Source organism: Oncorhynchus tshawytscha, linkage group LG09 (genome assembly GCF_018296145.1).
Source record: "Oncorhynchus tshawytscha isolate Ot180627B linkage group LG09, Otsh_v2.0, whole genome shotgun sequence".
In the NCBI taxonomy this organism is placed as follows: Eukaryota; Metazoa; Chordata; class Actinopteri; order Salmoniformes; family Salmonidae; genus Oncorhynchus; species Oncorhynchus tshawytscha.
In genome coordinates, this window is record NC_056437.1 from 78,337,947 (window position 1) to 78,365,857 (window position 27,911).

At 44.1% G+C, this 27,911-nt stretch overlaps 1 protein-coding gene across 1 annotated transcript in view; it reads left to right on the forward strand.

Moving 5' to 3' along the window:
* Positions 1 to 27,911, forward strand: part of tanc2a (tetratricopeptide repeat, ankyrin repeat and coiled-coil containing 2a) — a 141,571-nt gene that overhangs the window by 85,141 nt on the left and 28,519 nt on the right. The window contains 1 exon segment of the mRNA XM_042327509.1: positions 10,197 to 10,379. Within this exon segment, the coding sequence (XP_042183443.1) occupies positions 10,197 to 10,379 (183 nt within the window).

Consider the following 27,911-nt stretch of genomic DNA (forward strand, 5'->3'; position numbering starts at 1 on the left):
CAGCAAAACCATTCAAGGTAATGTGAAGACTTCAGGCACCTCCCAGATTCTGTCCTCAAGCGACCAGCTGGACTACAGATGACCTCAGTGAGGTGGTTAAAAGTCACAGGTATTGCACAGAGAATAGTTTACTAACATCCCATCAACATGCAACATGTTGTTCTAACAATAAAATATCCTAATGCTTGACTGTGAAAGTTGTTTATTGATGTCAGGAACTTAAAATGTTTCTGTTCTAATTTCAGTTGAGGATCCTTGGAATCTGTACGCCAGACAGAGCCACAGTCTATTCGAAGGATGGAAATCGTGGATGATCTCCAAATCAAAACAAGGAGCTACACCTCAACCTCCCTATTTTGCAAGCCACGACCCTAGAGCATATGAGAGTCCTCTGCCCATCAAAAAAAACAAGTAACAAGATCTGATGACCTGCTCAACTACTTGCCAGCTGCTGCACGCTCTTTTTATAAATCACTGCAGAGTGAATCATTTGTTGTTAAACCAAGCTACATAATTAACTGTTTTTTTCTGTGAGTTTATGATCCCCTGAACCTGTATAGTATGTTGAATCTGAATACATTTCAGTAGACATGTCACCCCTATTGTAGGAAATTAAATGTATAGTAAGTAGGTGTTTTATATGTGAATCAATTTGTGCATGATTTGAACCAGCACAATATATTGAATTAATTTAATTTTAAGATGATGTTCCTAGTGTAGAAAATGTTATGTACAATGTGTTCTGTTGAGAATGATTTTGTGTGAACCTTCTTTAATTTGAACCTTTTTTAATCTGAATGAATTAAAAACAAATAAGTCATCACATACAGTATGTAAGTATTCATTTGATCTAGATTCCCTTTTTTTATTCATTGCAATATACAGTACGTCTCTCTGTCACCACATTTAGCATTAACTCTAAGCAGTTAATACTTATTTACTGCTGTCACCTCAGTACAGAAGGACATTTCTTGCCTTTAGCATGGGTTTAACGCAATTCAAAACTTAATTGCTGATCATAGTGTTAAACCTAAAGAGAATGGTTTTCTGAACGTTTTGTAATATTGACCTTAGGGACCTGCATAATGGACATGCATATTGGCACATCACATTGATCCATATTTGATATGTGCTTGTTTTGATTGAATTAATTTAATTGTATTCTATTTTTGTAGTTATTCTATGGTAACATTGAGGGCTTTATTTTAAATGAGACTAAGATTTCATGACTCAACTTTTAAGAAAAGTCATCAGTGCTGAAGTTGATAGACCACCTTTAAATGAACCTCCATACAAATGAATTAACTACATATTGCATTTAAGTTATTTACATGAAGGGCATATGTACTTGAAAGTACTTCAAACAAATCAGGTGTTAAAAAAGGACATCTTACAAGAGTCATGCAAAATGTCACATATACTGTTCTTCCACAAACTGAAATCAACACTGGAGATATACTGTTCTTCCACAAACTGAAATCAACACTGGAGATATACTGTTCTTCCACAAACTGAAATCAACACTGGAGATATACTGTTCTTCCACAAACTGAAATCATCACTGGAGATATACTGTTCTTCCACAAACTGAAATCATCACTGGAGATATACTGTTCTTCCACAAACTGAAATCATCACTGGAGATATACTGTTCTTCCACAAACTGAAATCAACACTGGAGATATACTGTTCTTCCACAAACTGAAATCATCACTGGAGATATACTGTTCTTCCACAAACTGAAATCATCACTGGAGATATACTGTTCTTCCACAAACTGAAATCATCACTGGAGATATACTGTTCTTCCACAAACTGAAATCATCACTGGAGATATACTGTTCTTCCACAAACTGAAATCATCACTGGAGATATACTGTTCTTCCACAAACTGAAATCATCACTGGAGATATACTGTTCTTCCACAAACTGAAATCATCACTGGAGATATACTGTTCTTCCACAAACTGAAATCATCACTGGAGATATACTGTTCTTCCAAAACTGAAATCATCACTGGAGATATACTGTTCTTCCACAAACTGAAATCATCACTGGAGATATACTGTTCTTCCACAAACTGAAATCATCACTGGAGATATACTGTTCTTCCACAAACTGAAATCATCACTGGAGATATACTGTTCTTCCACAAACTGAAATCATCACTGGAGATATACACCAAAACTGAAATCATCACTGGAGATATACTGTTCTTCCACAAACTGAAATCATCACTGGAGATATACTGTTCTTCCACAAACTGAAATCATCACTGGAGATATACTGTTCTTCCACAAACTGAAATCAACACTGGAGATATACTGTTCTTCCACAAACTGAAATCATCACTGGAGATATACTGTTCTTCCACAAACTGAGATCAACACTGGAGATATACTGTTCTTCCACATTCTAAATATTTAAACGGCAATAAAAAAAAGGGTTTTTTGAAATAACAAAAAAAATATCAATTATTGGAAGATATGGGTATGGTGAATTATTTGTCAACCATAAAACACCTCATGTGGTACACACAATTAATAATATAAAAACGACTGATTATCTTAAAATGGAAAAATTGTCACATATATGGTTCTTCGTCTGTAGGATTCATATGAGGCGTTACCGCTTGCTCTGTAATATGAGTAGTATTTTGATTTAAAAATTTGATTGCTATATATTGTTGAACATAATATATTCTACTGGCTTTCAAAGTTCCAGAGTGGGATCTCTCCTACCTTTAGAGTTAGGATCCAATATGTAAGCATTACCAACAGAGTGAATATGAAAATTGATTCTGCTGGTGATTTACTGGATATGCAATGAGCAAGAGGAGGGCTGGATTGGTTACCTTGCATACTGTGGCAATGTCTCTGTATTAAATGGGCCATCATTTAGAACTAGCAGAGAGTATATTATGTCTGGGTTTTGTGAGGAGTTATCTTCTGTTACACACTGATACTGTGTCCATGTCCCTTATCTTATCATCTGGTTGATAATGTTGTCACAACTTTGCTTTGATGTTCTCACATTGTTTCTCATCAACATGTTGTAGTGTCCATTGAGGAAACCATATTATGACACTGCCTGATGCCATCGTCTACACCTCTGCCATTAGCTTTAGCCTGCTGCTAACAGATGCCTTCGATTTAAACTGAATGTCTGGTTACTTCCCTCTCAGTGTATTTTTAGGAATAGGTCAGGTCGTTGGGAAAACCTCTGAGCCCTATTATAACCTTGTCGTTTTCATTGAAGTGGGATAAACAATGCTCTGCTAGCAAAGCCTAGCTTGTAGCAGACGCCACTAGATGAACTTCAGTATGCTTTGTTTAGAGAGTGAGAGAGAGCCCAGTGGCGCACTTGATGCGAGACAGACGGACAGAGAGGAGGAACAAAACAGAACCGATAGAAAACAGGAGTGGAGGAGTGGTGGCTCACAGCCCAGGGTTTTGTCTTGTCTCCTCTCCTCTATTTTCTCCTCCTCTCGCTGGCTAACCCACTCCCGCATGGTCTCGCTCACACACAGCCCAGAAACACGCACGCACACACACAGCCCTCCCCTTGACCAGCCAGAAAGCTGAATTATTCAACAACGCAAGACTACGCCCAAGCATTGCTTCTTTCTCCAGGCCAGAGACACACACACACCTTAACTAGCATCCCTTAGCACGTCACACGTTACAACTGGAAGTGCATGTTTATAATGTCTGCTAGGCTGTACAAGGCTTTAACATTCGCAAGGAAATTCCTGCAAAAATATTATTATTACAGTAAGTAAGCGGTAGGTAACTGCACACCTGTTCACACCCTTGCACTGTCTACTTTGGGCATAAATTGAGTCCATGTGGCACATTTAGCTCCTCACATGCTCCAAACAAGCAGGCCAATATTCCCCACAGCAAAGAGAAAACAGCAGAGGATTGGAATTGTATGTTTAGGTATGGTACCTCAGGTCTTGTTTCCCCCATATATAATTCTATGTGGAGAAAAATAATTTGTAGTAACAAAATAAGCCTGGCAAGTAAGGTTATAGTACGGTACCTCTAATACAATGATTCAAGATGGTGTAGCTAACCCTGGGCTAGGAAACATTCCCGGCCCTATTGGTGAAGTCTGGTCTGTTGTCTCTGTGTCCCACTCAAAGGGACTACAAACAAGACCGCTAAATAGCTAATCAAATGACTACCTGCAATAGCCCATTTTGGCACAAACTCTCTTGCACTGACTCTATGGACACGCACTCACACATACAGTACTTACACTAACACCCCAACACACACATACACACCACAACACACTACATACTGTTTGCCCACATACACATAACATGCGCACACATGCATGCTGACGCCGCACACGCTTTCACACTCACCACATACGCTGCTGCTACTGTTTTATCTATCCTGTTGCCTCGTCACTTTACCACCACCTATATGTACAGTACATAGCTACCTCAATTACCTCGTACCCCTGCATATCCACTCAGTACTGGTTCTCCCTGTATATAGCCATGTTACTTTTACTCCTTTTTATTGTTCGTTAGTCAATGTGTATTTATTCCTCCTATATTTTTGAATCTTCAACTCTGCATTGTTGGAAAAGGACCTGTAAGTAAGCATTTCACTGTTAGTCTACACCTGTTGTTTACGAAGCATGTGAAAAAGTATTGGATTGATTTGGAACTGGAGGAACACAGCTGGTCACCTTCAGCTCAGAGTAGACCAAGGTCAGAGCAGACATTTGTCATCAGGGGTCTCTGGCCCTGTTCAAATAGGTATAGGTTCATTCCTAATGTGCATATTGGATACATTAAGTGTAAACCTCTACTTCTGAGTACAACTCATCAGTCCACATAATTAGAATAGATTGTCTTGCATACTTTTGCTATGACTAGTACATGCATTTATTACAAGTTCTAAGTCATTTTAATTGACAGGTCTGATTGACTACTTTCAGACACAATGTACACAGATGTAGGGTATGGTTACTGCCGGTATTGGACATTTCTTAGGTGAACCCAACATTTGCATGAATTCCTCTATGTCAAATAGACACTTCCTGCAGTTTACTAGTATCACATTTACAGTTATTGAATCCCATCCGTCTTGTGACTACGTCATACATATAAGGCTTCCACAGAGCCCAAAGCCCCTTTATTGCCTAATTAAGAGTGTGAGTGAACACCCCGTCAGTGTAAAGTGTTTGCTTCGTGGATGTCAGAGCCGCTCTCTTATTGATCCATGTGGTGTGTCTCACCAGACAAAGTGGAGAGAACTAGAGAATGTCTCTGAATATTAAGCTAGCCTAAATGATGTGAAGAGGCACCGGGCATGTTGAATTATTCGAAGTGCCAGAAAGTAACCATTGATACCTCACTATACGTGTGTAAATAAACTACTAGGTGCCAGCTGAAAAATAGTGTTACCAAACAATTCTTTCTGCCACAGCCCAGTCTTAAGCTTGCAACCCAGTGTAATTGGTTGGGATCCACCATGTGAGAAAGGCTGCCATAGGGTAGTGCTCCCAGGCACATCGGTTGGTCATAGGCAACAGCCTTTAGGGAAGGCTACATGACAACACAGGATGGAACATGTGTTCCCATGACACAAGCCGCAGTCGTAACCGCCCCCTCTACGCCGTGTGTGTGTGTGACTATGGAGAGTTGCGTCATGTACATGGCATAATGCCAGAGCACCGTATGGCGCTCCACTTTCTGCCAATAGCTCTCTGTGGTCCTACTGTTGGCTATGGTGTTAGCATGATAGCCCCCCAAATCATCCCAGCTGGTGTTGGGGGGGGTTGTTCCCATGAAATGGGACTTTGGGCAGTGCCACACAGAGCAGATTTAGGCCATGCTTTGGGCTTAGTACCCAAGCTGCTGGGTTTTGCGTGGGGGGGGGTAAATGTACTAGAACAATTGCTTTTCAACATGCTGGACCTGATATAATCAAGCCTACAGGAGAAATTTGTATGGAATTGTTCCAGTCAACCCATATTGTAGAGGTAATTAGCCTAGATAATTTATTTAACTTGTCCATAGACGACAGGGAAATATTTGTTAAACTGTGAGGTTTAGGTTAAAAAAAATTATAGGATCAACATTTCTTTCTTTTCTTCATCTTTACTTTTTCCCTTGTTCTCTTTCCCTGTCCTCTGCCTCACAATACTGCTCTCCCCCTGCTATGGTAATAGAGCAAAGAGAGGGAGGAAGATAAAGAGAAAGGGAGAGAATGGTGTGGGTTGATGCTGTAACCCCTGTCCTGCGCTCCATTTCAGACTCAAGGACACTAGGCAGATCGGTACTCAGATTTAGTGGAGTGATTTTTTCATTAGGTGAGCAGTCGCTTTACACACTGTACATAAATTGAGATCTCTGCCGCTCTCTATCACTAACTTACTCCTCCATCCTGTGGAGTCATTGTTTTCAGGGTATTGTGTGTGTGTGTGTGCACATGTTTTCCTACATTTTCAGGACTGCAATGTCCTAACACTTCACCTTAATGTCTTGAAAAGTCAGGTCCTGAATTTGTTCAAATGCTATGCTAAGTTTACAGGTTAGGTTTTGGGCTTAGGTTTAGGGTTAGGGGTTTTGAGATTCATGTTAGGGTTAGGTTAGGGAAAATAATATGACGCCAAAATGTCCTTACATTTCACCGAAGTGTGTGTGTGGAAAACAGTGCATTATGGGCCTTGGTAGTCCTCCTCATGCTATTACACAGAGGTCAGCTAGGCCTAATTCTAATACATACATTCATCTGACAAAACCAATACTAAAAGAGGAAGTGTGTGGCAATGCTTAGGCTACACAGCACAAACAGGCAACCAAATGATCAAATGCATGAACAAACACTCACAAACTAGCCTCCTTTTCCCTGCTTTCAACTGCTCACTCTTTGCTGTCCTTTGCCTTGTTTTTTTGACTGCTTCCGAACTGTGACCAATGTTCAGTATGTATTTTGTCAGGGTGGCTGAATGTCCTTTCCACTGTCACCTTTATAAAATTCACTGAAAGTAAATGTTTCCCCATAATCACTTATTTAGTTAGGATCAGATAAAACAACCTCAAATCTTACCCCTAACCATTAGGGACATTATAATATAGCTGATCCTGGACCATTTGTTAGGGGGAAAGCTCTCCTGCCACACCACTCTAGAGTCCCTTTGATCTCGCTGAGAGGACAGAAAACACCTCAGTCACAGCTAGTGTTTTAACACTCTGTCATACCGCAAATCCGATTTCCCCTGACATCCTTTGCCGTTTGTGTGGTGGGTTTTTGATCAAAGCAACGTATGAATTCCTTCACAAAGTCGGTTGCGGTTCCGCTCCGGTGACACTTTTTACCTCCTTCCCTCGTGGCAGTTCTCACTGGTGATTAGTCTGCTCCCTCCTTGCTCTCCCAGGCTTAGAGCTGCCTGCCTGGGTCTCTGAAGTCATTTAGTGACGGGGTGCATTTTCTATCATGTCTCGGCATTCATCCATTCGGGTGGTTAAGGCTCTTCTTCCACATTGTGAGAGATGCTCCAGAAGACATTTCCATGTGGAGCCAAAGGGTGTGACATTTTACCTCCGCAGTAAAGTTAGAGAGTGATTATATTAATTGCGGACATGGGCATATGGTGAAAATTGTGGTCTCCATCTCCCCCCATCTCTTTCTATGTCTCTCTCACTTCAGTCACTCACTCTCACACAAAGACACACACACACACCACATGACCCTCCCTCCCTCTTGTGTAACTGGCCATCCGTCCGCTCGGTCCATCTGTTGTTTGGAGGCCAAGCCGTTCAGTAGACGAGTTCAACACAACAGGCCAGCTTCCTGTCTGACACCATCTGATGCACGTGTGTGTGTGTGCATGTGGTCCCTTTTACTTTTCCTTCCCATGCAGATGTACTGAAGAGATCTACACTAGTAGCAGCCTTAAATACCAGAACATGATGGCCACAACTCCCTCTCCTCTCCTCCGCTCTTCCACTCCTCCCTTCCTTTCCATCTACTGTTTCATAACCGGAGGAGTGCAACTGGAGCTCAAACAATAAGACAGTTCTCGCTCTCTCCCTCTTTTTCTTTCTTTCTTTCTTTCTCTCTCTCTCTCTCTCTCTCTCTCTCTCGCCCTCTGTCAGGGTCGTAACCCTCCCCTGTTCACTGTGCATTCGAGACACATGGCTCACTTTGCTCATAATCTACAGTATGATCTCAAAGAAAACAACTTGTGGAGCTCATCGTTGTATCTCTGTGATGGTGTGGTCTATTGTATCAATTCATTGTATCAATTCATCTGGTGGTTATGTAGTGCTGTCAACATGGACATTCAGCATGGTGTAGTGTACATACAGTCATCGCCCATATCTGTGGATGTCTCCAACTCCATCACCCTAGAGAGACAGTCATTGCTGTTACATACCGGTAAGATACACTTGGCTCCCATAAGGTTAAAGCTATGCTCTTTATTACACTTTTGCAGCACTGCAAATTCCCCTGGCTGGCAGATTACCTTTCATGACATTGAAGGGCGCAGCGGCATTATCCCTATCTTATTCCCCCTCCTCTGCCTCAGGCCTCGGGCACAGGGACTGATATACTGTCTCTGAGGGGCCAGAGGGCTAGGTGGGGGCATGTAACGGGAGGCCTGTTGTGCTTAAATATACTGTTGTAATATCTCGTTACAGCAGCACAGTAATAACATTATACGTTTAATTGGCTGTGAATTGAAATGCCCAGAAAGGCATTTCACCCCCTTAACACCACCCCTACCCCCTTTCTCTCAGCCCCCTCACCATACCCACTCCTCCTAGTGATGTAGAAGCAGTTGGATTAGAGTTGGCCAATAGGCACAGATCCAGCCATAGATTGAGAAGGTGAAAGGCATTAAGGCTGCTGGGAAGGGAGTGGCAGGTTGTTGATGCTGTATGCAGGATGACTCATACAAAGTCGGAAAAGACATCTAGCACAGTCGAACACAGACACATGGGTGAACACACACTTAGTCACATCATACACAATTAAAACATCAACAGACGCAAATTGCTAAAACATAATCCAAGCGGGGCATATGTGTCTGTACTGTGTATTCCAATCAAACTGCTGTTCCTCTGTGTGTAGAATTGTCTGTGACAGCCTGTTTTCACCTTGCTACCCACCTTCCCCTCTCCCTGTCTACTAATACATGTTCATTAGTGTGGCCTTGTGCTGTGTTACATGGGTTGCCAGTGACACACTGATGCTGGTGTCATCAGCCAGTGTCCCTGTCTGAGGTGCCTGTCACCTGACATGGTGGCACTCAGGTGCTTCTTGACTGAAGAGTACTGTGAGTACGTTAGGGAAAGGGGAATACCTAGTCAGTTGCGCATCTGAATGCATTCAACCGAAATGTGTGCTCCGCATTTAACCCAACCCCTCTTAATCAGAGTGGTGCGGGGGGAGCTGCCTTAATCCACGTCCACGTCATCGGTGCCCGGGGAGTATTTGTTGTTGGGGGGTTAACTGCCTTGCACAAGGGCAGAACGGCAGATTTTTCCACCTTGCCGGCTCGGGGATTCGAACCAGCGACCTTTCCACTAGGCTACCAGCTCTTGCCAGGGGAAACGTTTAGTGTGCTGTAGAAAGAAGGAGAGGGAGGATAGAGTAATGCCACATTCAGTCTTTGCCTTTATTCTTGATCAATTGGATACATTTTTATTAATCATCAGTTTCTCCTATATTTGGATATCTGGCACAGTCAGAGCTATTGAATGTTCCAGCTGACATTTTCATTCCACATTTTCTGACATTCCAGCATCCCTAGTGGCTGTGATATCCTCCCCTATCCTAATTAGCCTGCTGTTTCACTACCAGACAACAGGCAGGTGCTTGTCTGAGAGAGAAACAAAATGGACCCATCCTTTAACACTAGGATGACAGTTGCAGAGGTTTACCAGCTTGTACGGTGAAACTGCAGCCTCAACCGTGTCTAAAACTGGAGGTGTTGACACAGTCAGAGATGATACTGAGTGTGCTGTTAATGAAATGTGTCAGCGAGCGATGTGTGTGTGTCTGTGTGTCTGCACTATATTGTGAGTGGTGATAATGTAATATGTCAGTGTGTTGGTTTTAGGTCTCTTGTGAACAGTAGTTGATTTCAAATGACAAATTCTGTCGGTGTGTGGGAATGTAGTATAAATGACTATATGACACCTCTCTGCCTCTCCTTCCTAGGCGGCAGCTCCACAGAGGGTGACGGGCTATTTGAGGGCGACTACGGGGGGCCTCCTCTCCCGGTGACCGAGGGCATGCAGCACATCCGTATCATGGAGGGCGTGTCACGCTCGCTGCCCTCCTCCCCCCTACTCTCCCACCAGGCCCTCAACATGAGACTGCAGCCCACCAAGAGGCTCCCAGGTAGTTACTCAACCACTGGTCCTAGTTCAGTTTTGGTCTGTAGACTCACTAGGGGAGGTTTGGCATAAGCAAACTTCCTGCTGTCCTTAGTTCAGTACTACTGCGTGGACAAAATCGAGAAGTATCAAGGAGCCTTGTTTTGTGCCTGCTGCATGTAGATTTGGTATTGAAGGTGAAAAGATGGTTGCTTAACGCTGACGACATCTCCCACTTGATTCTAACTCCATTTGAACTGTTTTCAGGGTCTCAGGAGTCAGACATGTCACAATGAACTGAATTACATTTCTGGCCAGTTCATCCTATTCAAGTAGCACACTGTGGCTCCCGGCCCCTTTGAAGATGAACCAATTAGATTCACAGAGGGCTGCTCTGCTTATATCACAACACTTTCATATTATCTGAGAATTGTCCCCACAATACAGTACGACGCCTGTCCTCATAAGGCTGGTTTTACCTCCCTGCTGACTCCTCATTATGGTCCTGAGATAAGGCCCAATGGGTGAACGAGGACCTGTCACCCCCTCGCTGAGCACCCCACTGCTTTACCATTCCACTGGGGTAAACTCATACCCCCCACCCACCAGGATGGTTAATGCCAGGGTGTTTGCGATAGGGGAACAGCTGTGTGTAATTCCGAGGTAGATGAGAGATAGGAGTGTATGAGAAAATGAAGTGTGTGTGTGCGAGAGAGAGAGATTGGAATGGCATGTTTTTGATGGCATGTCATGTGAATGTGTGACGTGAGATTATTTGTCTATGCAGGGTGCATCGTAATATGACTGAAAGGTGGGAAAGTGTGTGACAAAGAGACTGGCATATTGGGTCCTTGAAAAGCACTATAAAAGTACCTATTATAATTATTATTATTATAGCAATGTGTTGGTTTTTCATGTGCAGGTATTTCAAGTGAGGGATTTCCATGAGAAGCTCTTGTTAGTTCTTGAATTCCTCAGTAAAAAATAAAAAATATTAATCTCCCTGCAATGCCATAGTTAAGAGGCTTTCAAGAAGCCCAAAAGTTATCCATGTCAAATCCTCCATCCTTCCCACAAATAAGCGTTCACCGTAATGAGGGTGGAGTAGGCACATCTCCCTTTTAGCCCCCATAAACCTAAATCACTTACCCCACCCCCGGTTAGTTCATGGTGCATTGTGGGAAACGCATAATGTTACATCTTGGCGGAAAGCTGTGGCTGTTAAAGAGGCTGGTAAGCCGACTGTGACATCGCTCCTCGACACTGTCTAGCCCAGATAACATAACAAGGCGTCTCTCTGAAATCTGCCCCATAGATGGCAACAGGCCACCATTTCACAAGCTGGCCATCAAAAAAGGCGAGGACCACAACAGGCTTGTGAAGATGAAAGGCTCTAATTGGATAGTTCTTTTCAATACAGCTTCTCCACCAATATATGATGGAGCTCACAGTGTAGTTCTCTGTTCAGGCCACCAGGGTGTACTAGTCTGGGTTTTCCCTTTTTTCTTTATCACTCTCCCTATTCCATCCATCCTCAGAGAGGGCGAGACAGCCAGTGGATCATTATGTGGTGGGAATGTTGCAAGCACTCTTAATTGTCCACCTTATGAAGTGATTGGTCAGGGTGTTTCACAATGCTCATAGAGGTCACAATCAAATGTGCGAGAAGAAGGGTGTGACGTGTATTTGGAGGAAGTGGAGCAGGACACAGATTTGAATATTAATATACAGGATATATGTCTTTAATTTCAACATTCTCTCTCTCTAGCTCTCTATCTTTCTCTCCCCCTGTTCCGCTTCCTCTGAATCCACCAGGTATTGGCAGGCACCCAACATCTCAATTTTTTCCTGACCCCTTATCAAGACTCATTGTTCCACTCCAAACTGTTGTTTCTGTTGGACTTTCCCCCATAAACACTCTCCCTCTTTACAATGACTTGTTTTCAATTATGTTTTGTAAATGTCATGGGGGCTCCCGGGTGGCACAGCAGTCTAAGGCACTGCATCTCAGTGCTAGAGGTGTAACTACAGACCCTGGTTCAATTCCAGACTGTATCACAACCGGCCGTGACTGGGAGTCCCATTGGGCGGTGCACAATTGACCCAGCGTCGTCCGGGTTAGGGTTTGGCCGGGGTAAGCCGTTATTGTAAATAAGAATTTGTTCTTAACTGATTTGTCTAGTTAAATAAAAAATTTATTGTGTGATATTGTGTGTTGCTTGTAGCCTTTTCCCACTCGTCTGCTAGTGTGAGTGTGTGTGTGAAATGGTTGCTGCCTGAATCATAACTGATATGAACTGTTTTAGGATTGTTATGGCTTGGAAGGCTTTCTCTGCCGACTAATGTATATTTGATTGTTTAATAAACATACAGTATGTGACCTGATAGCTCAGTCACAGATATCATTCATTTCATCTGGTATTTATTTGTTCAAGTCGTTTTGTTGTACATATACTATCCTGTATCTATAGGGATTGTTGACGTTTGGAATGTTTTGAAATGGTCTTGTTAGGCTAAACTGAGGACAATGATCCTATGTGCCCTAGCCTTTGTTAGGGGTTTCATTTTGCCTTGTTTTCAAGGTCTGTTTATCTGTCTACGGCTTTCTGTGTTTGACAAACATAGTCATATTCTCAAAGCGTATTATCTCAAACTACCTCCCATGCGTCCATATCAAATCTAGCTTTATTCTCTCATGCGTGTCCAATATGCTCTGGTGGACTTAAGATAATATCATCTCTTAATGTCTTTGTCCTGGGTCAGGCCTGTTAGGGAGGGAATTAAACAGTGATTACTGATTTAGGTTTTAAGTGGAGCAGCTCTCACTGGACACCAGCAGGCAGCTGAGATGGATGGATCCTGATAGCCAATTGGATTTCCTATCCGTCTCACACTGAAATGTTTTTGAGGTATTATTCCTGCATTTTTCACCTTGGAAACGAAAAGGGTTGGCTATATGGCGTGCTCAGACACGCTAATGATGGCAATCAATGGGAAAGATGCCTCCTGCCAGGGACTGAATATTGGCTTTTGACTTCTTAGCCCCTGAAGTTGACCCCATTGATTGAATTAAAGGCTTTGTCTGTGGTTCTGTTTTGACACAGAGATGCACACAAATAGAGGAGAAAGAACCGAGATAGAACAGCATTGTTTTGACTATAAAAAAATATTTTTCTTACCTCCCTTCCATGAATTATCTTATAACCACTCACCTGACATGACTGGAATCAGTGAAAACCAAGCTGAAGCTCATTTTTACTTCATGTTTGATTACTTCAAGCTAGAGAAGAAGGATGGATGCACAGAGGATGTATCTAAAAGAGCTCAAGAGAGAGAAATGAGAGCACAAAGAAGGACATGTAGCGAGTGTGAGGTACAGAGATAGTGGGTGGAGAGAGATGAGGAGACAGGGAGAACTACTCTCCCGGACACCATTAGTGGAGCGGCCGGGTTAGCTAATCCAACAGTGTCTGAACGGAATAAGGGCTGGAGATTTCAATTATGAGCCTGGCAGCCAGTCAATAGGCATGCGGCGCAGACCGCTTGAGTGCTCTCGCTGTTGGTGGCAGTCAGTCACTATGGTGTAGCCTAGCCATTCTACTCCCCTGGAAGCTGCCAGACCACACCCAACACAGGCCTGGGTGCCCGGAGCGTGGCAGTGTTTCCCCTTAGTCTAATTTAGGTGGGGCGAGCCTCCGCATGTAGCTATGCTGGTGTCCCCATTTTCCTGTTGCCATCCACCTAAGGAAAAATGGTATTGGGATTTTGCCTTGAATGTTCTCGACTCAGTGGTGCTCTATTAGGAATAATCCCTAAAGATAACCTATTGCTATGAGACTGATTATGTGCTTGAGGAAAGTGAATGACGAGAGAGACTGAGAAAAGAGCGGTGTCATGTTCCCCTGGTAACCACATTAGCCTTTCTAGTTAACCATCTTTGCCCAGCTCTCTCTTCCCACCTTCCTTCCTGTGCCTGCCATTGGCTATAGCTTTCAGCATTGTTTACTCTCTAATTGTTGTCCTTTACTCTTCTGCCTCCCACATTGTTACTGTGACAACAGAAGTTCAACGCACGCTTCTTTTGCTGGATTTAGACATCCAGTTCCGTCAAAGTATTCATACCCCTTTTTCCACATGTTGTTGTGTTCCAGCTTGAATAAAACATGTATTATGTTGAGACTGTCACTGGCCTACACACAATACCCAATAATGTCCAAGTGGAATGATGTTTTTAGAAATGTTTTTAAAAATTCATCAACAATGTCAAACTGAAATGTCTTGAATCTAAGTATTTAACCCCTTTGTTATGGCGCAGTCATTAAGGGTGCTGTACTGCAGCGCCAGCTGTGCCACCAGAGAGTCTGGGTTCGCGCCCAGGCTCTGTCGTAACTGGCCGCGACCGGGAGGTCCGTGTGGCGATGCACAATTGGCCTTGCGTCGTCCGGGTTAGGGAGGGTTTGGCCGGTAGGGATATCCTTGTCTCATCACACACCAGCGACTCCTGTGGCGGGCCGGGCGCAGTGCGCGCTAACCAAGGTTGCCAGGTGCACGGTGTTTCCTCCGACACATCGGTGCGGCTGGCTTCCGGGTTGGATGCGTGCTGTGTTAAGAAGCAGTGCGGCTTGGTTGGGTTGTGTTTCGGAGGACGCATGACTTTCAACCTTCGTCTCTCCCGAGCCCGTATGGGAGTTGTAGCGATGAGACAAGATAGAAGCTACTAAACAATTGGATACCACGAAATTGGGGAGAAAAAGGGGTCAAATGTATAAAATTTTAAAAAGAACAAATTCTTATTTTCAATGACGGCCTAGGGGGCAGAATGACAGATTTGTACCTTTTTGTACCTTGTCAGCTCGGGGATATGAACTTGCAACCTTTCGGTTACTAGTCCAATGCTCTAACCACTACCCTGCCGCCCCACATCACTGAGTAGCACTCATATTTTCAAGCATGGTGGAGGCTGCATCATGTTATGGGCATGCTTGTCATGCTTGTCAAACTTGGGAGTTTTTTATGATAAAAATAAACAGAATAGAACTAAGCATAGGCATAATCCTAGAGGAAAACCTGGCTCAGTCTGCTTTCCAACAGAATGGGAGACAAATTCACCTTTTCAGCAGGACTATAACCTAAACCACCAAGGCTAAAAAAAACACTGGAGTTGCTTACCAAGATGACATTGAATGTTCCTGAGTGGCCTAGTTACAGTTTTGACTTGAAATCGGCTTGAAAATGGCTGTCCTAGCAATGATCAACAACCAACTTGACTGAGCTTGAAGAATTTTTAAAAGAATAATGCAAATATTATACAATCCAGGTGTGCAAAGCTCTTAGAGACTTACTCAGTCACAGCTGTAATCACCGCCAAGGTGTTTTGACTGGGGTGTATATACACTGCTCAAAAAAATAAAGGGAACACTAAAATAACACATCCTAGATCTGAATGAATGAAATATTCTTATTAAATACTTTTTCTTTACATAGTTGAATGTGCTGACAACAAAATCACAAATTTATCAACCCATGGAGGTCTGGATTTGGAGTCACACTCAAAATTAAAGTGGAAAACCACACTACAGGCTGATCCAACTTTGATGTAATGTCCTTAAAACAAGTCAAAATGAGGCTCAGTAGTGTGTGTGGCCTCCACGTGCCTGTATGACCTCCCTACAACGCCTGGACATGAGGTGGCGGATGGTCTCCTGAGGGATCTCCTCCCAGACCTGGACAAAAGCATCCCCCAACTCCTGGACAGTCTGTCGTGCAACATGGCGTTGGTGGATGGAGCGAGACATGATATCCCAGATGTGCTCAATTGGATTCAGGTCTGGGGAACGGGCGGGCCAGTCCATAGCATCAGTGCCTTCCTCTTGCAGGAACTGCTGACACACTCCAGCCAGATGAGGTCTAGCATTTTCTTGCATTAGGAAGAACCCAGGGCCAATCGCACCACCATATGGTTTCAGGGGTCTGAGGATCTCATCTCGGTACCTAATGGCAGTCAAGCTACCTCTGGCGAGCACATGGAGGGCTGTGCGGCCCCCCAAAGAAATGCCACCCCACACCATGACTGACCCACCTCCAAACCGGTCATGCTGGAGGATGTTGCAGGCAGCAGAACGTTCTCCACGGCGTCTCCAGACTGTCACGTCTGTCACATCTGCTCAGTGTGAACCTGCTTTCATTTGTGAAGAGCACAGGGCGCCAGTGGCGAATTTGCCAATCTTGGTGTTCTCTGGCAAATGCCAAACGTCCTGCACGGTGTTGGGCTGTAAGAACAACCCCCACCTGTGGACGTCGGGCCCTCATACCACCCTCATGGAGTCTGTTTCTGACCGTTTGAGCAGACACATTCACATTTGTGGCCTGCTGGAGGTCATTTTGCAGGGCTCTGGCAGTGCTCCTCCTTGCACAAAGGCAGAGTTAGTGGTCCTGCTACTGGGTTGTTGCCCTCCTACGGCCTCCTCCACGTCTCCTGATGTACTGGCCTGTCTCCTGGTAGCGCCTCCATGCTCTGGACACTACGCTGACAGACACAGCAAACCTTCTTGCCACAGCTCGCATTGATGTGCCATCCTGGATGAACTGCACTACCTGAGCCACTTGTGTGGGTTGTAGACTCCGTCTCATGCTACCACTAGAGTGAAAGCACTGCCAGCATTCAAAAGGGACCAAAACATCAGCCAGGAAGCATAGGAACTGAGAAGTGGTCTGTGGTTATCACCTGCAGAACCACTCCATTATTGGGGGTGTCTTGCTAATTGCCTATAATTTCCACCTCTTGTCTATTCCATTTGCACAACAGCATGTGAAATGTATTGTCAATCAGTGTTGCTTCCTAAGTGGACAGTTTGATTTCACAGAAGTGTGATTGACTTGGAGTTACATTGTGTTGTTTAAGTGTTCCCTTTATTTTTTTGAGCAGTGTACTTATGTAAATTTGATTTCTGTATTTAATTTTCAATACATTTGCAAAAATGTATAAACATGTTTTCACTTCGTCATTATGGGGTATTGTGTGTAGATGGGTGAGGGGGAAAAAATGATTTAATCCATTTTTAATTCGAGCTGTAACACAACGTGGAATAAATACTTTCAGAAGGCTCTGTATACTTGTTGATTGTCTCTCCCTCATTTATCCATGCCCTGTACAAACACATACTCTTTTACCACCACCACACTAACCACCACACTAATGACAGCAGGCTCTGGAAATAAAGGAATGTTTAGAGGACGAGTTCCTTTCTACCCCCACCTTTCCCTCCATCACCGGCTGGGGAGCCTGGGGGGTATGACGTGATTGGAGGGATGCTACTGCCTCACTTCCTCCCTCGCCTCCCCTGTCAGGTGATTGCCATTAAACATGCTGTACTTCGCTATCTCTCTCTCCCGCTCTCTCATTCACCCCCTCTATGTCCACGTCACACGTCATCTGTGAAGGGACACAGAATTAGGCTTCAGTTTGAGAGCAGAGGAAAGACTCTGCTCAGAGCTGAGGATTGGTTTGAATGGAAAGTTGATTATCCTCCTCTCCTGGGGTTGTTTGTCAACAATTCATGCAGAACGGAAGAAATGTGGGTTTTATTTTCTCAAGCTTTACTGAGGGAAGGATTTAGTTAAATGGTGAGAACCTTTCCCATAAGTCTGCTTTTCTCTTCTCGTTCTATCTCTCTCTTACTCTCAGTGTGTGAGGAGATGCCGTGATTTTTATTTGAATATGTTATAATTGCATGGTAGTTTGTTGCATGTCTTATGTATATTTCTCTGACTGTGTGTACTTGTGTGTTTTAAAGAAAACAAACTTGTGTCTGGGCCTTTGCAAGATAATGTACTGTAGCCAATAGACATTCGGAGAAGCCACCACCTCAACCCACAGGTGTATTCCCCTGGGAAATCCTATAGCCAAGCCAAAGCCAATCAGAACCGGTGTGGGCGGTCATGGCAACTCAGGACACACTCTGAGGCACCTCTCGGTCGTCAAGGAAACCACTTACATAAGAAGAACCCACGCGGAGGAAGGAAGTCAGTGGCACCCTCAGGGATACGGGCAGCTGTCACTCTTTCACACACGTAAAGGAACAGTCAGTCCTCGTTGGGGAGACTGTTCACGCTACACCATCTCCATCACTACATCTCAGATGTATCAACAGTGACACATACTACTGGCAGCAATGGACTGACCAGATGTCCAAATGTAAAGAAGACTTTCCCAAAGGAGGTTAAGATAAGAAATAAATGTGCTCTACAGAACGAAATGCAGACCGTTTTTATTCTTCCTTTATTTAACTAGGCAAGTCAGTTAAGATTAAATTTTTATTTTCAATGACTGCTTAGGAATAGTTGGTTAACTTCCTGTTCAGGGGCAGAATGAGAGATTTTTTATTGTACCTTGCCAGCTTGGGGATTTGAACTTGCAACCTTTTGGTTACTAGTCCACCACTCTAACCACTAGGCTACCCTGCCGCCCCAGTAAGCAGGCTTACATCCAACCTTTTTTATGCAAGTTAAGTACATGTCGTGAAAAGAAATTTGTCTGTAAACTTTCCAAATGTCGGCAAAACAAAATACGCTAGACAAACTGGGATCTTTTTATGTCTAAAGTTAATTATGCGAGAAATGGAGGATGAAACACATTTTCAGATTTTTATATAATAACCATCATATCGACGTAAACTTAGATTTTCAAATGATATGTTGTGGTCCTCCCACTACGACTCGGCAATTTATGAGGCAACAGATGAGTTAAGTTATGATGAACTTGACAGGGTGGTGAAAGTGCAAGGTGATGAGCTTGATGCTTCTTTCCAATAAATATTGAGGGTCATATTCTGGTGACATGATCATCGATGATTGGCTGCCATTTGACAAATAAAAATAACCAAGCTCTTTGGTCCATAATAATCTCATCCTGTAGGCTATACCCGCACTGTATCTGCAAGCTGTTGGCTAGCGCGCACGTGGGAACATTCGCTATATAACACATTTTAGGAAACACATCAGTAAAGTTGAAAATGCAATAAAACCCCATTTAACTTGTATTTTTTATTGGTTCCCGACCCTATTGGAGATAGAAAACCATAGAAACGGGCCTCTAAAGTCCTATTGAAGTCATACAGTGCGCTATTCATGCCCAATCATAAAAGTCAATAGGTTTGCCCCATTTTCCATAATTTTTCTTCCTCTTTGTTTCCTGTAAACATTATTGCTATTTAAGTGAGCGTCTATGTCATTGTCACAGCATCCGTTTCTTATTGTTATCGTTGTGTTCTGTTTACATAGCCCTGCAATACCCCATAAATGATGACTCATTGTACCAGCCCGGGGCTGTTCAATATGACCTGCTATCGTTATTGTTTTTGTAATATGACCTACCAGAGCTATTCCCGCTGAATGTCTTATGCTGGTGAAAATTGCTCTTGTAAGTCAACCCGGCTAAGCATGCCAGCTAATTGGATAATAACCGCAACAATAGCAGTGGACTAATCGTCTGCACTTGCCATCTATCACCGAGCAGGCGCTAGTGACTACTCGCTTGTTAGCGCTGCTCTCGTACTGTAGCATGTATGCTAGTGAGCGAGTTTATACTGCATTTACAGAGGCCATTATGGCGTTGTGCAGTCCAGTACACAATATGGCAGTGACCCTCAGTCAACTAGCCTGATGGATGACCCAATGCAGGAGGCTTCACCTCGTAGCCACCTCACGTGTGACAATTCGCCCTCTAATGGCTCAGTAATGGAATGTGGGGCATGTGTTACTGCGGCTCACATCCCAGGCCTCTCGGAGATGATGGGTCAGTGTGTGACAGCGGAGGTGTGTAGATGGGATTGTGATAGATTTGCTGGCCACCACTGCCATTTTTTGTATAGCTGCCATTGTGAATGAGCAATGCTAGATCAAAGAAGTGGAGTTGCTTTTGCGGTACAGTAGCATCACGTCTGCTTTTATGAAGTGCTTTGTTTTTGTCATAGTGTTGTTTCTTAGGATTCAAGACATTGGGTTTGGCATTCAGCATGTCTCGTGGTTAATTTGATCCTGTAGCCCAGTGCAGATGGCAGGTTCTAATTGTGCAATCTATTCAACCCCAACAGCTCCTGTTAATGAATGATCAAGACAAGACTCTTACTCCTAGGGTGTATTATGGATTCAACCTACGCTCTTCCAGCTATATTGAAGAGATGCACGACATATGACAAAGTATGTACTGGGCTACATGTACCTATGCTGACATATTTATTCAGGGACACTGGTTTTTTAATCCATCTCTCAACTATGTCTTGACTATAGAAGTCACAAATAAGGAATATCCTACTCTCACACACAAACGAGTGCTGCACACGCACGATTGCACACGTGACCCGCTTCTCGGCCGGCCTGTGCGTGCTGTGCAGACCGCTCGCTCACTGACATATTTTCTTACTCTGTAATCTCATTAGCAGGATTTATGAATCCATCATAGTGACAGCCCAGCCCCCTGTAGAGGAGGGTATTGTAAAGCCCCTTCTCTTCCTGGAAAGTGCTGCCGCTGAGAAATGTCACATCTGTCCCTGGAGGGATTTTCTACGCCCATGATGCACTTACACCATTTTATTAATTCCCCTCGTATTGCCCCCATCCGCTAACCTACACACTCCTCCTTTCCTCTCATTGGCTTCCTTTGAGCGCTCCAGGAGGAGACCAAAGGGAATGGTAAGCATAAGCTTTAATGGAAGGTGTGTCCTTTGGCGTTCTGGGGCGATGGGGAGGTTCTCTCTGGGCTTGACAGCTGGCGGGCAGAGTTAGCATCTCCATCCAATGAGGAACAGCCAGGAGAGAACAAGGACATAGCATTGTTAGCAGTTGTTTTTGTAGTAGTGCCTGCGATGCGGCCCAGTGTTTACTGGTTCAACTCTTTGTGCCCTGCACCAGTGTATTCGCTGTTCGGAGGCTTATGTAAATTGTTGTTGCATGCCAGAAAGTGGTTCTTAACCCAATTCTCTGTCTCTAAATATCTCACCATTATAAATATAAATGCAACATCTGGCATTCAGATCTCCTTTTTTGTGATTGTTCAGCTCTTCAGCCATGATGAGAGGTAGTGCTATTGCAGAGAATAGACACTAAATATGTTATCTTGGGAGTGTTAAACAGATTTCTCACATGTCGTTGCCAGACGTTGAAGCTAGGAGAGAGCAAACATGACAGACCGGATTTGTCACCTTGAAATGTGTTGGTTAGAGTGGAGCATGGAGGCATGTGCCAATCCACCAGGAAGACGTCTCCATGCTGTTCTAACCTCAGGAACAATTTTAATCCTAGAATGACACTTCCTTAGACAACAAGTAACCGTTTTCACGGTCCTCTCAGTAAACACATTGGTTGGTTCAAAAGCGAGGGGAGGTATCACTTTTTAGTGGATCCTGAGGAGAATTGTCTCACCCACTCCAGGAGCAGTGATTTTACATGACAGGACTATGTTGTCTTCAAGCTGCAATCAGTTTTCTGGCAACATTTAACTCACAGAACCTCTCCTTAAACCCCTGGAAGGAGTTGAACTCCAGCTAAACTCAAGCAAGGGACCTTGAAACAGCACATAGTTCTTTGTTAGCTTTTGAGGAGTGTGGCTACTCTTGCCCAGACAACTACTGTAGCTCTCATGCCAGATTTCACAGTTTTTTTCTGGTCTAAGGATGATGGAAGTATATGAGCTCTGAACACTTTGAAGTCTCGCCCGGGGGGTAAACCATATTGCGGTGTTCTCCCATGTAACGAATGACAGCTCGTCCCAGCAGACAGACGGTTTGAGAAATGTTATATACCCAAGAGCAGCTCTCCAGTCAAACTCCAGAGAGTTCACTGATCAACTCCGCTGTCACTTTTCAGGGATTCGTACCGTCCACATGTCTTAAAGTAATTGTCCAGTGAAAATATCACTTTTAATAGTTAATATTCTGTTAACTTACAGTGCATTCGGAGCCTCGCGAATGACGCAGCGGTCTAAGGCACTGCATCGCAATGCTAGAGGCGTTACTACAGATGCAGGTTCGATTCCAGGCTATGTCGCAGCCGGCCGCGACTATGAAACCCATGAGGCGGCGCACAATTGGCTCAGCGTCGTCCGGGTTAGGGAAGGATTTGGTCGGCTAGGATGTCCTTCTCCCATTGCGCTCTAGCGACTCCTGTGACGGGCCGGGCGCATGCATGCTGACTTTGGTCGCCAGTTGTACAGTGTTTCCCCCGACACGTTTGTGCGGCTGCCTTCCAGTTTAAGTGAGCAGTGTGTCAAGAAGCAGTGCGGCTTGGCAGGGCCTTTCCAAATCATGTCCAATCAATTGAATTTACCACAGGGTGGACTCCCAAGTTGTAGAAACATCTCAATGATGACCAATGGAAACAGGATGCACCTGAGATCAATTTGAGTCTTATAGCAAAGGGTCTGAATACTTATGTAAATAAGGTATTTCTGTTTACATTTTTTAATACATTTGCAAGAAAACAAAAGAAATCTGTTTTTTTGCTTTGTCATTATGGGGTATTGTGTGTAGATTGATGAGGGAAACATTTATTTAATCCATTTTAGAATAAGGCTGTAATGTAATTGTGGGGAGAAAAAGTCAAGGGGTCTGAATATTTTCCAAATGCACTGTATACCCAAATAATGTTGTTAACTCATCTTATACCCATATTTGTGGCCAAAACAAAAAATAAAACATTAGAAAAACCCCACCTCCAAGCTTGTATCTCAAACAGACAGTTTCAAAAATGTCCTCATAGAGGAGGATTAGCTGGCCATTCGGCGGTCTACTCACATTAATATTTTTGATGACCACACCGTTCTATTGTTGGGGTACACCCACACCCTTCCAACACAGAAAAGCTGCTTTTTAACAAACTTCATTAAAACATTTAGGAAGGAAAACTATTTCACTCATTGTAATTCATTATTATAGGTCATATTTCATAGAAATCTGGAAAAGCTGGACAGTTACTTTGAAAAGAGAGAGAAGAAAGGACTGCAATAGCACAGCTGGAGTACTTTTGTCTTGTAGTATCATTCTGGAGAGGATGATGTCTCCTCCTAACTGTTGCCCACTGGAAGCTTAAAGGAGAGCGGGCTTTGACCATTAGCTGATATTCCTGTCTATTTTATTCCCTCATCCATTTAAAACATTTCTTAGGAAGTTGTGTTTGTCATGAAGATATGGCTCTCGCTCCGAATGACACTCTCGTCTGAAACAGCTTCCCCACAGCCCAGAGTGTGATTCTCTTATAAGTCTCTCAACTCTCTCCAGCTCCACATAGTAGGCCACGATTTGGTGCACTGGCTGGCATCTCCAAAAGCTGCCTGGTGAACTCGCATAGTCTTCACATTTGCTTGTCAAGAAACAAACTGTGGAAGGACTGACTTTGTAATCACTTAAGACAGACAAAAACCTGCTGTGGTCAGAATACCGCTACACTAAAACTCAGGGAGCATCTATTCTTAACAGTTTGTGGGCATTCCCCTTTCTTTTTACATGTCAAAGACACAGACATGCTTTAGTTGGTTTCTTTTGTTTTTCAAAGCACAATTAATGGAATGCGTGCTCGAATTGCCACCAAAATATGTCTTAAACTTTTCACTTTATGAGTTTCATGTTTCCTAATTACTCCCTTTGTATTCCCACCCCGGGGCAGAGGAACAACATATTTTTGTTTGAATTCCGTGTCTGTTCCTACTAATTTTATACTTGTTTTCAAGAGTTGTCTCTAGGCTTGTTGCAACAACATTTTATAGTTACCGTATTTATGTGTTGTGTGTTAACTTATACACACAAAATCAGATGACACCCAGTGCTTACTGTAAGTGCAGCTGTTGTGGCTGGATGTAGATGTCTTGGTAAAGCTAACAAACAGCAGGTATGGTATCTTGGTGCATAAACAAGACAAGGCCATCCACTGACCCTACCAGACATGCAGGGATGACAGATTGGCCGTCTCTTAAAAGCAGTGACACATGACCCACCCTGACTCCGACACCCCCTTGTCCGCTGCCGCCGGCTCTCGGGGAGGCAAGGTCAAAGGGGTGATGACCCTGGGCCCCTCGTTTGACCATCCCCGTCCCGTGACCCAACAGCAGAGTAACTACCCTCCCCCCTACACAGCCTGGGTTGACACACTTCCCATAAGCATTACCATCTGTGCTCTGGTCTTCCTCTTCACAAGCCAGCCCTCTCTCTCTTTCTCTGTCTCTGTCTGGTTAGTGGTTCCCTCTCTCCTCCTCTCTGTGGCTCCCTGCCCTTTTTATGTCTGTCTTTCTTGCTCTGTGAATGTATGTGTGTGCTTGTGGGACCATTTTTGGAGGGGGGGTCCTCCCATTCCAGAATTGGAGCTTTCCCTCCCTACGTTAACCTCTCCCTGTGCCAAGAATACTGACCTGGATATGCACTGTTCTGGTAAGCCTGACCCCTTCGGTCTGTCAGGACCTGATCTGTCTGAGTGAGAAGCGCGTGTGTGTGTGACGTTTCTCCCAACTTTAACAGCACTTTTTCATAAAGAAAGGCAGAGAGCAATGCTGAGCTCGCTGAATGAGTTTGGTGGTTTCTCGCTGGCCTCCCTCCCTCTCTCTCTCCCTCCTTTCTTCCCTTGCTCTGTGGTGTTTGGACTCCAAGCCTTTCAGACTCCTTATGGTTTCTGTTGAAGTCTCAGCCAGTGGTATTCTCTGAAGCCTTACAGAACAACCAAACCGCCAGCGCAGGCCTCGCCTCCCCCCTCCACCGTCCCGTCCCAGCTCCAATGTAGGAAAAAAGAACCAGGACAAAGCAGCCCAGCTCATTTTACATCAGACTACTGGAACCCATTTTAGCAAGGGCTGCTTTTGCGCTCATTGTGGGGGTACAACACTCTTACCTATCATGGATTGCTCCGTATCAATGAGGAAGACGTGTGTCCGCACAGGGGTGAGGTGTTCGCGACAAAGGTGTTTGCGGCGGCGCCGGGAACAGGGTTGTGGAGGTGACGCTATGGCAACAAGAGTTGGTCATGCCTCCTCGTTACTCCGGAGATTGTTGTCGGATATCTGCTGTTTGTCCCATGGGCACACCTCAGAGCTACCTCGCATTGAGACAGGCCACACTGAAGGAAGTGATGGACAAGAAATGGATGGAGAAGGAGGAGGTGAGAATAGAGGGAAGAAGTAGAGAATGGAGAAGAGGAGGGGAGTTATTGAATGCGGACAATCGCTGTCTCATTGTCCTTCGCAGCTCATTCAAAGCTCTTCTTTCTCTCTCTCCCCACCTGACTCCATTAGACGATCCATAGTAATACTCAATGATTGACAGCACGTTTGACTAATAACCTCTCACTGTGTACTGTAGTTCGTAGGTCTCGTTCCTCCCCTCACCAGAGCAAGGTATCAATGAGAGACGGGAGGGTGTGGATGATGAGGAGGCATGGCATCTGTCTGTAATAAACCCTGTGATAATTATATATATTTGACCTCCATTATTGCCTCTGTCAGCTCATTACATTTGATCCATTGGAATGCCTCTGTGTGGAGTGTGTGTCACGAAGAGAGATGGACCAGAGGCATGGCTGAGGTGTCGTCTGTCTCGATTTAGTTGGAGATGTGGAGACACAAATGGAGGGAGATCACAGCATAAATGGTGTTCGGTGAGAGAGAGAGGTGTAAATTCAGAGTGTCTCTAGAGAAGGAAGAATATTGTATTGAACTGAGGTTTTATGTAATTTCAGTTCATTTGTGAGATATTGAGGACACAGTTTAACTGTAACACAGATGACTGTAAACAAATGATAGGTGTTTTGTTAACTCTTGCTGGCACAGGAAGTGCAGCATTTAATTGTTTAATTGCTCAAGTTACTATCTCCACAACTTTTTAATACTGTCTCCAGCATATGTTGAGGGTATTTATTCCTGGATCTCCATACAGATAGACCCATCTCATTCATCTCCCAGCGTTGCCTCTCTTCCACCACCCACCCCCAGAACCTCTGAAGCCACTCCACTCTGTGCAGCTCCACTAACTCAAACCAGCTTGCTGACTTATTTTAGGACATGTACTTTCTGAGCGTAGTGCTTACGGGCATTGTGATCTTACCTCCCCTATAGGTCTGTGTCTGTCTCTCTCTGTCTGCGTCTGTCTGTCTTAAAAATAAAAGATCCAACTCCGACTCTCCACCAAAATTGTAATCCAAAAAATGGGTGACCTGCCAACAAGTTCAGTATGTGTTGTTGTTATGACCCGCCACTCAAGCTGCTGCCTATGATGGCATTTTATTTTCAATACAACAACAACAAACATTTCTTCAGTTGCGTTACAAGATAGTCGTGATTTGTAGAAGTACAGTAATGATTTCTAAGCATTGGGAACCTACTCCAGAGGAGTTGGAAACAATGTGTCAGGGCCATTGGAATGATAATAAAATGATTAGATGAAGGGTTCAGTCAGCGTTCTGTAGCTATTAAATGCACTGCTGTGTGGTGGGCCGTTCTATTTCAGTGCAACGTAAGTTTTTTTTCACATGCTGTTTCAAAAGGCTTTGTCACTACTGGCCTTGGAAGGAGGGGTCTTACTTTGCCATTCAACTGTGTGGGATGTAGCCTGACCACCTCTGCCAGCTATGCTATCAATTCAGTCATTGGTTAATATGCCGTCACTCAAAAACCACTTAGCCAATTGCTGTCACCTCTCCTGTTTTGAGACCGTTGCGCATTACAGCTGCTGAGAGAGAAAGCATGAGGTTTCCTCAACCTAACTGATGTTTTTTTGGTTGTTGCCGTAAACACAAATAATTAACGGTGTCTCTTACGGGAACCACGCTCGGTTAGAGTAGAGCTTGCTGGGAGATGGAGGAGGCAGACACCAAGGTACTTTGGGATGTTTACGAGGGGTCCCCAATGGGTCTTGTATCCCAGAGTGGAATGACTTTAACATCTGAGCTGAGGAGATGCTACTACTGTTATTGTTTGGATTAACTAGTGAGGAAAAGGTGGGTGTCATGGCAGACCAACAGAACATAGTTCATTTAGCTGTTGTGACCCTCCACTGTCCAACTCCCCCTACTTCAGACATGGCCAGTCACTAGTTAGCACAATGTTGGGAAACTCACGAGGATGTGTTCTGTCTGACAATGCACTATATTGCCATTTCTGAGGTTTCTTGCAATGACCCAAGCTTGGCCTAAACTGCCCAGAACAAGCTAGTTCCAGTCTGCATTGTGTTCTCGGGACCACTGTAACTGTGTTTTCCTTGACAGATGAATGCAACAGGGGTAATTCAAACAGGGATAACCTGTTGGTCATAAATCCATCCACCTCCCCTGCTCTCCTGTTAAAATTCATATTGCTGAAATTACCCCCCAACTCTAACCCCTGTCAGTCTCCAGCCCCCTGCAGCGTCTGACCTATTTAATGGCCACTGTCTACAGCTCTCTCCAGGAGAGGTTAACTGCTCACTCTAGTATAGATGTGTGTTCAAGTGTGTGTCTCTTCTGTTCTAGGGGGGGACATTAAGTGTCAACTCTTATGCTTGTGCTCGTTTCTGTTCTAGTAAGGATCCAACGCTATTCAGCTATAAAG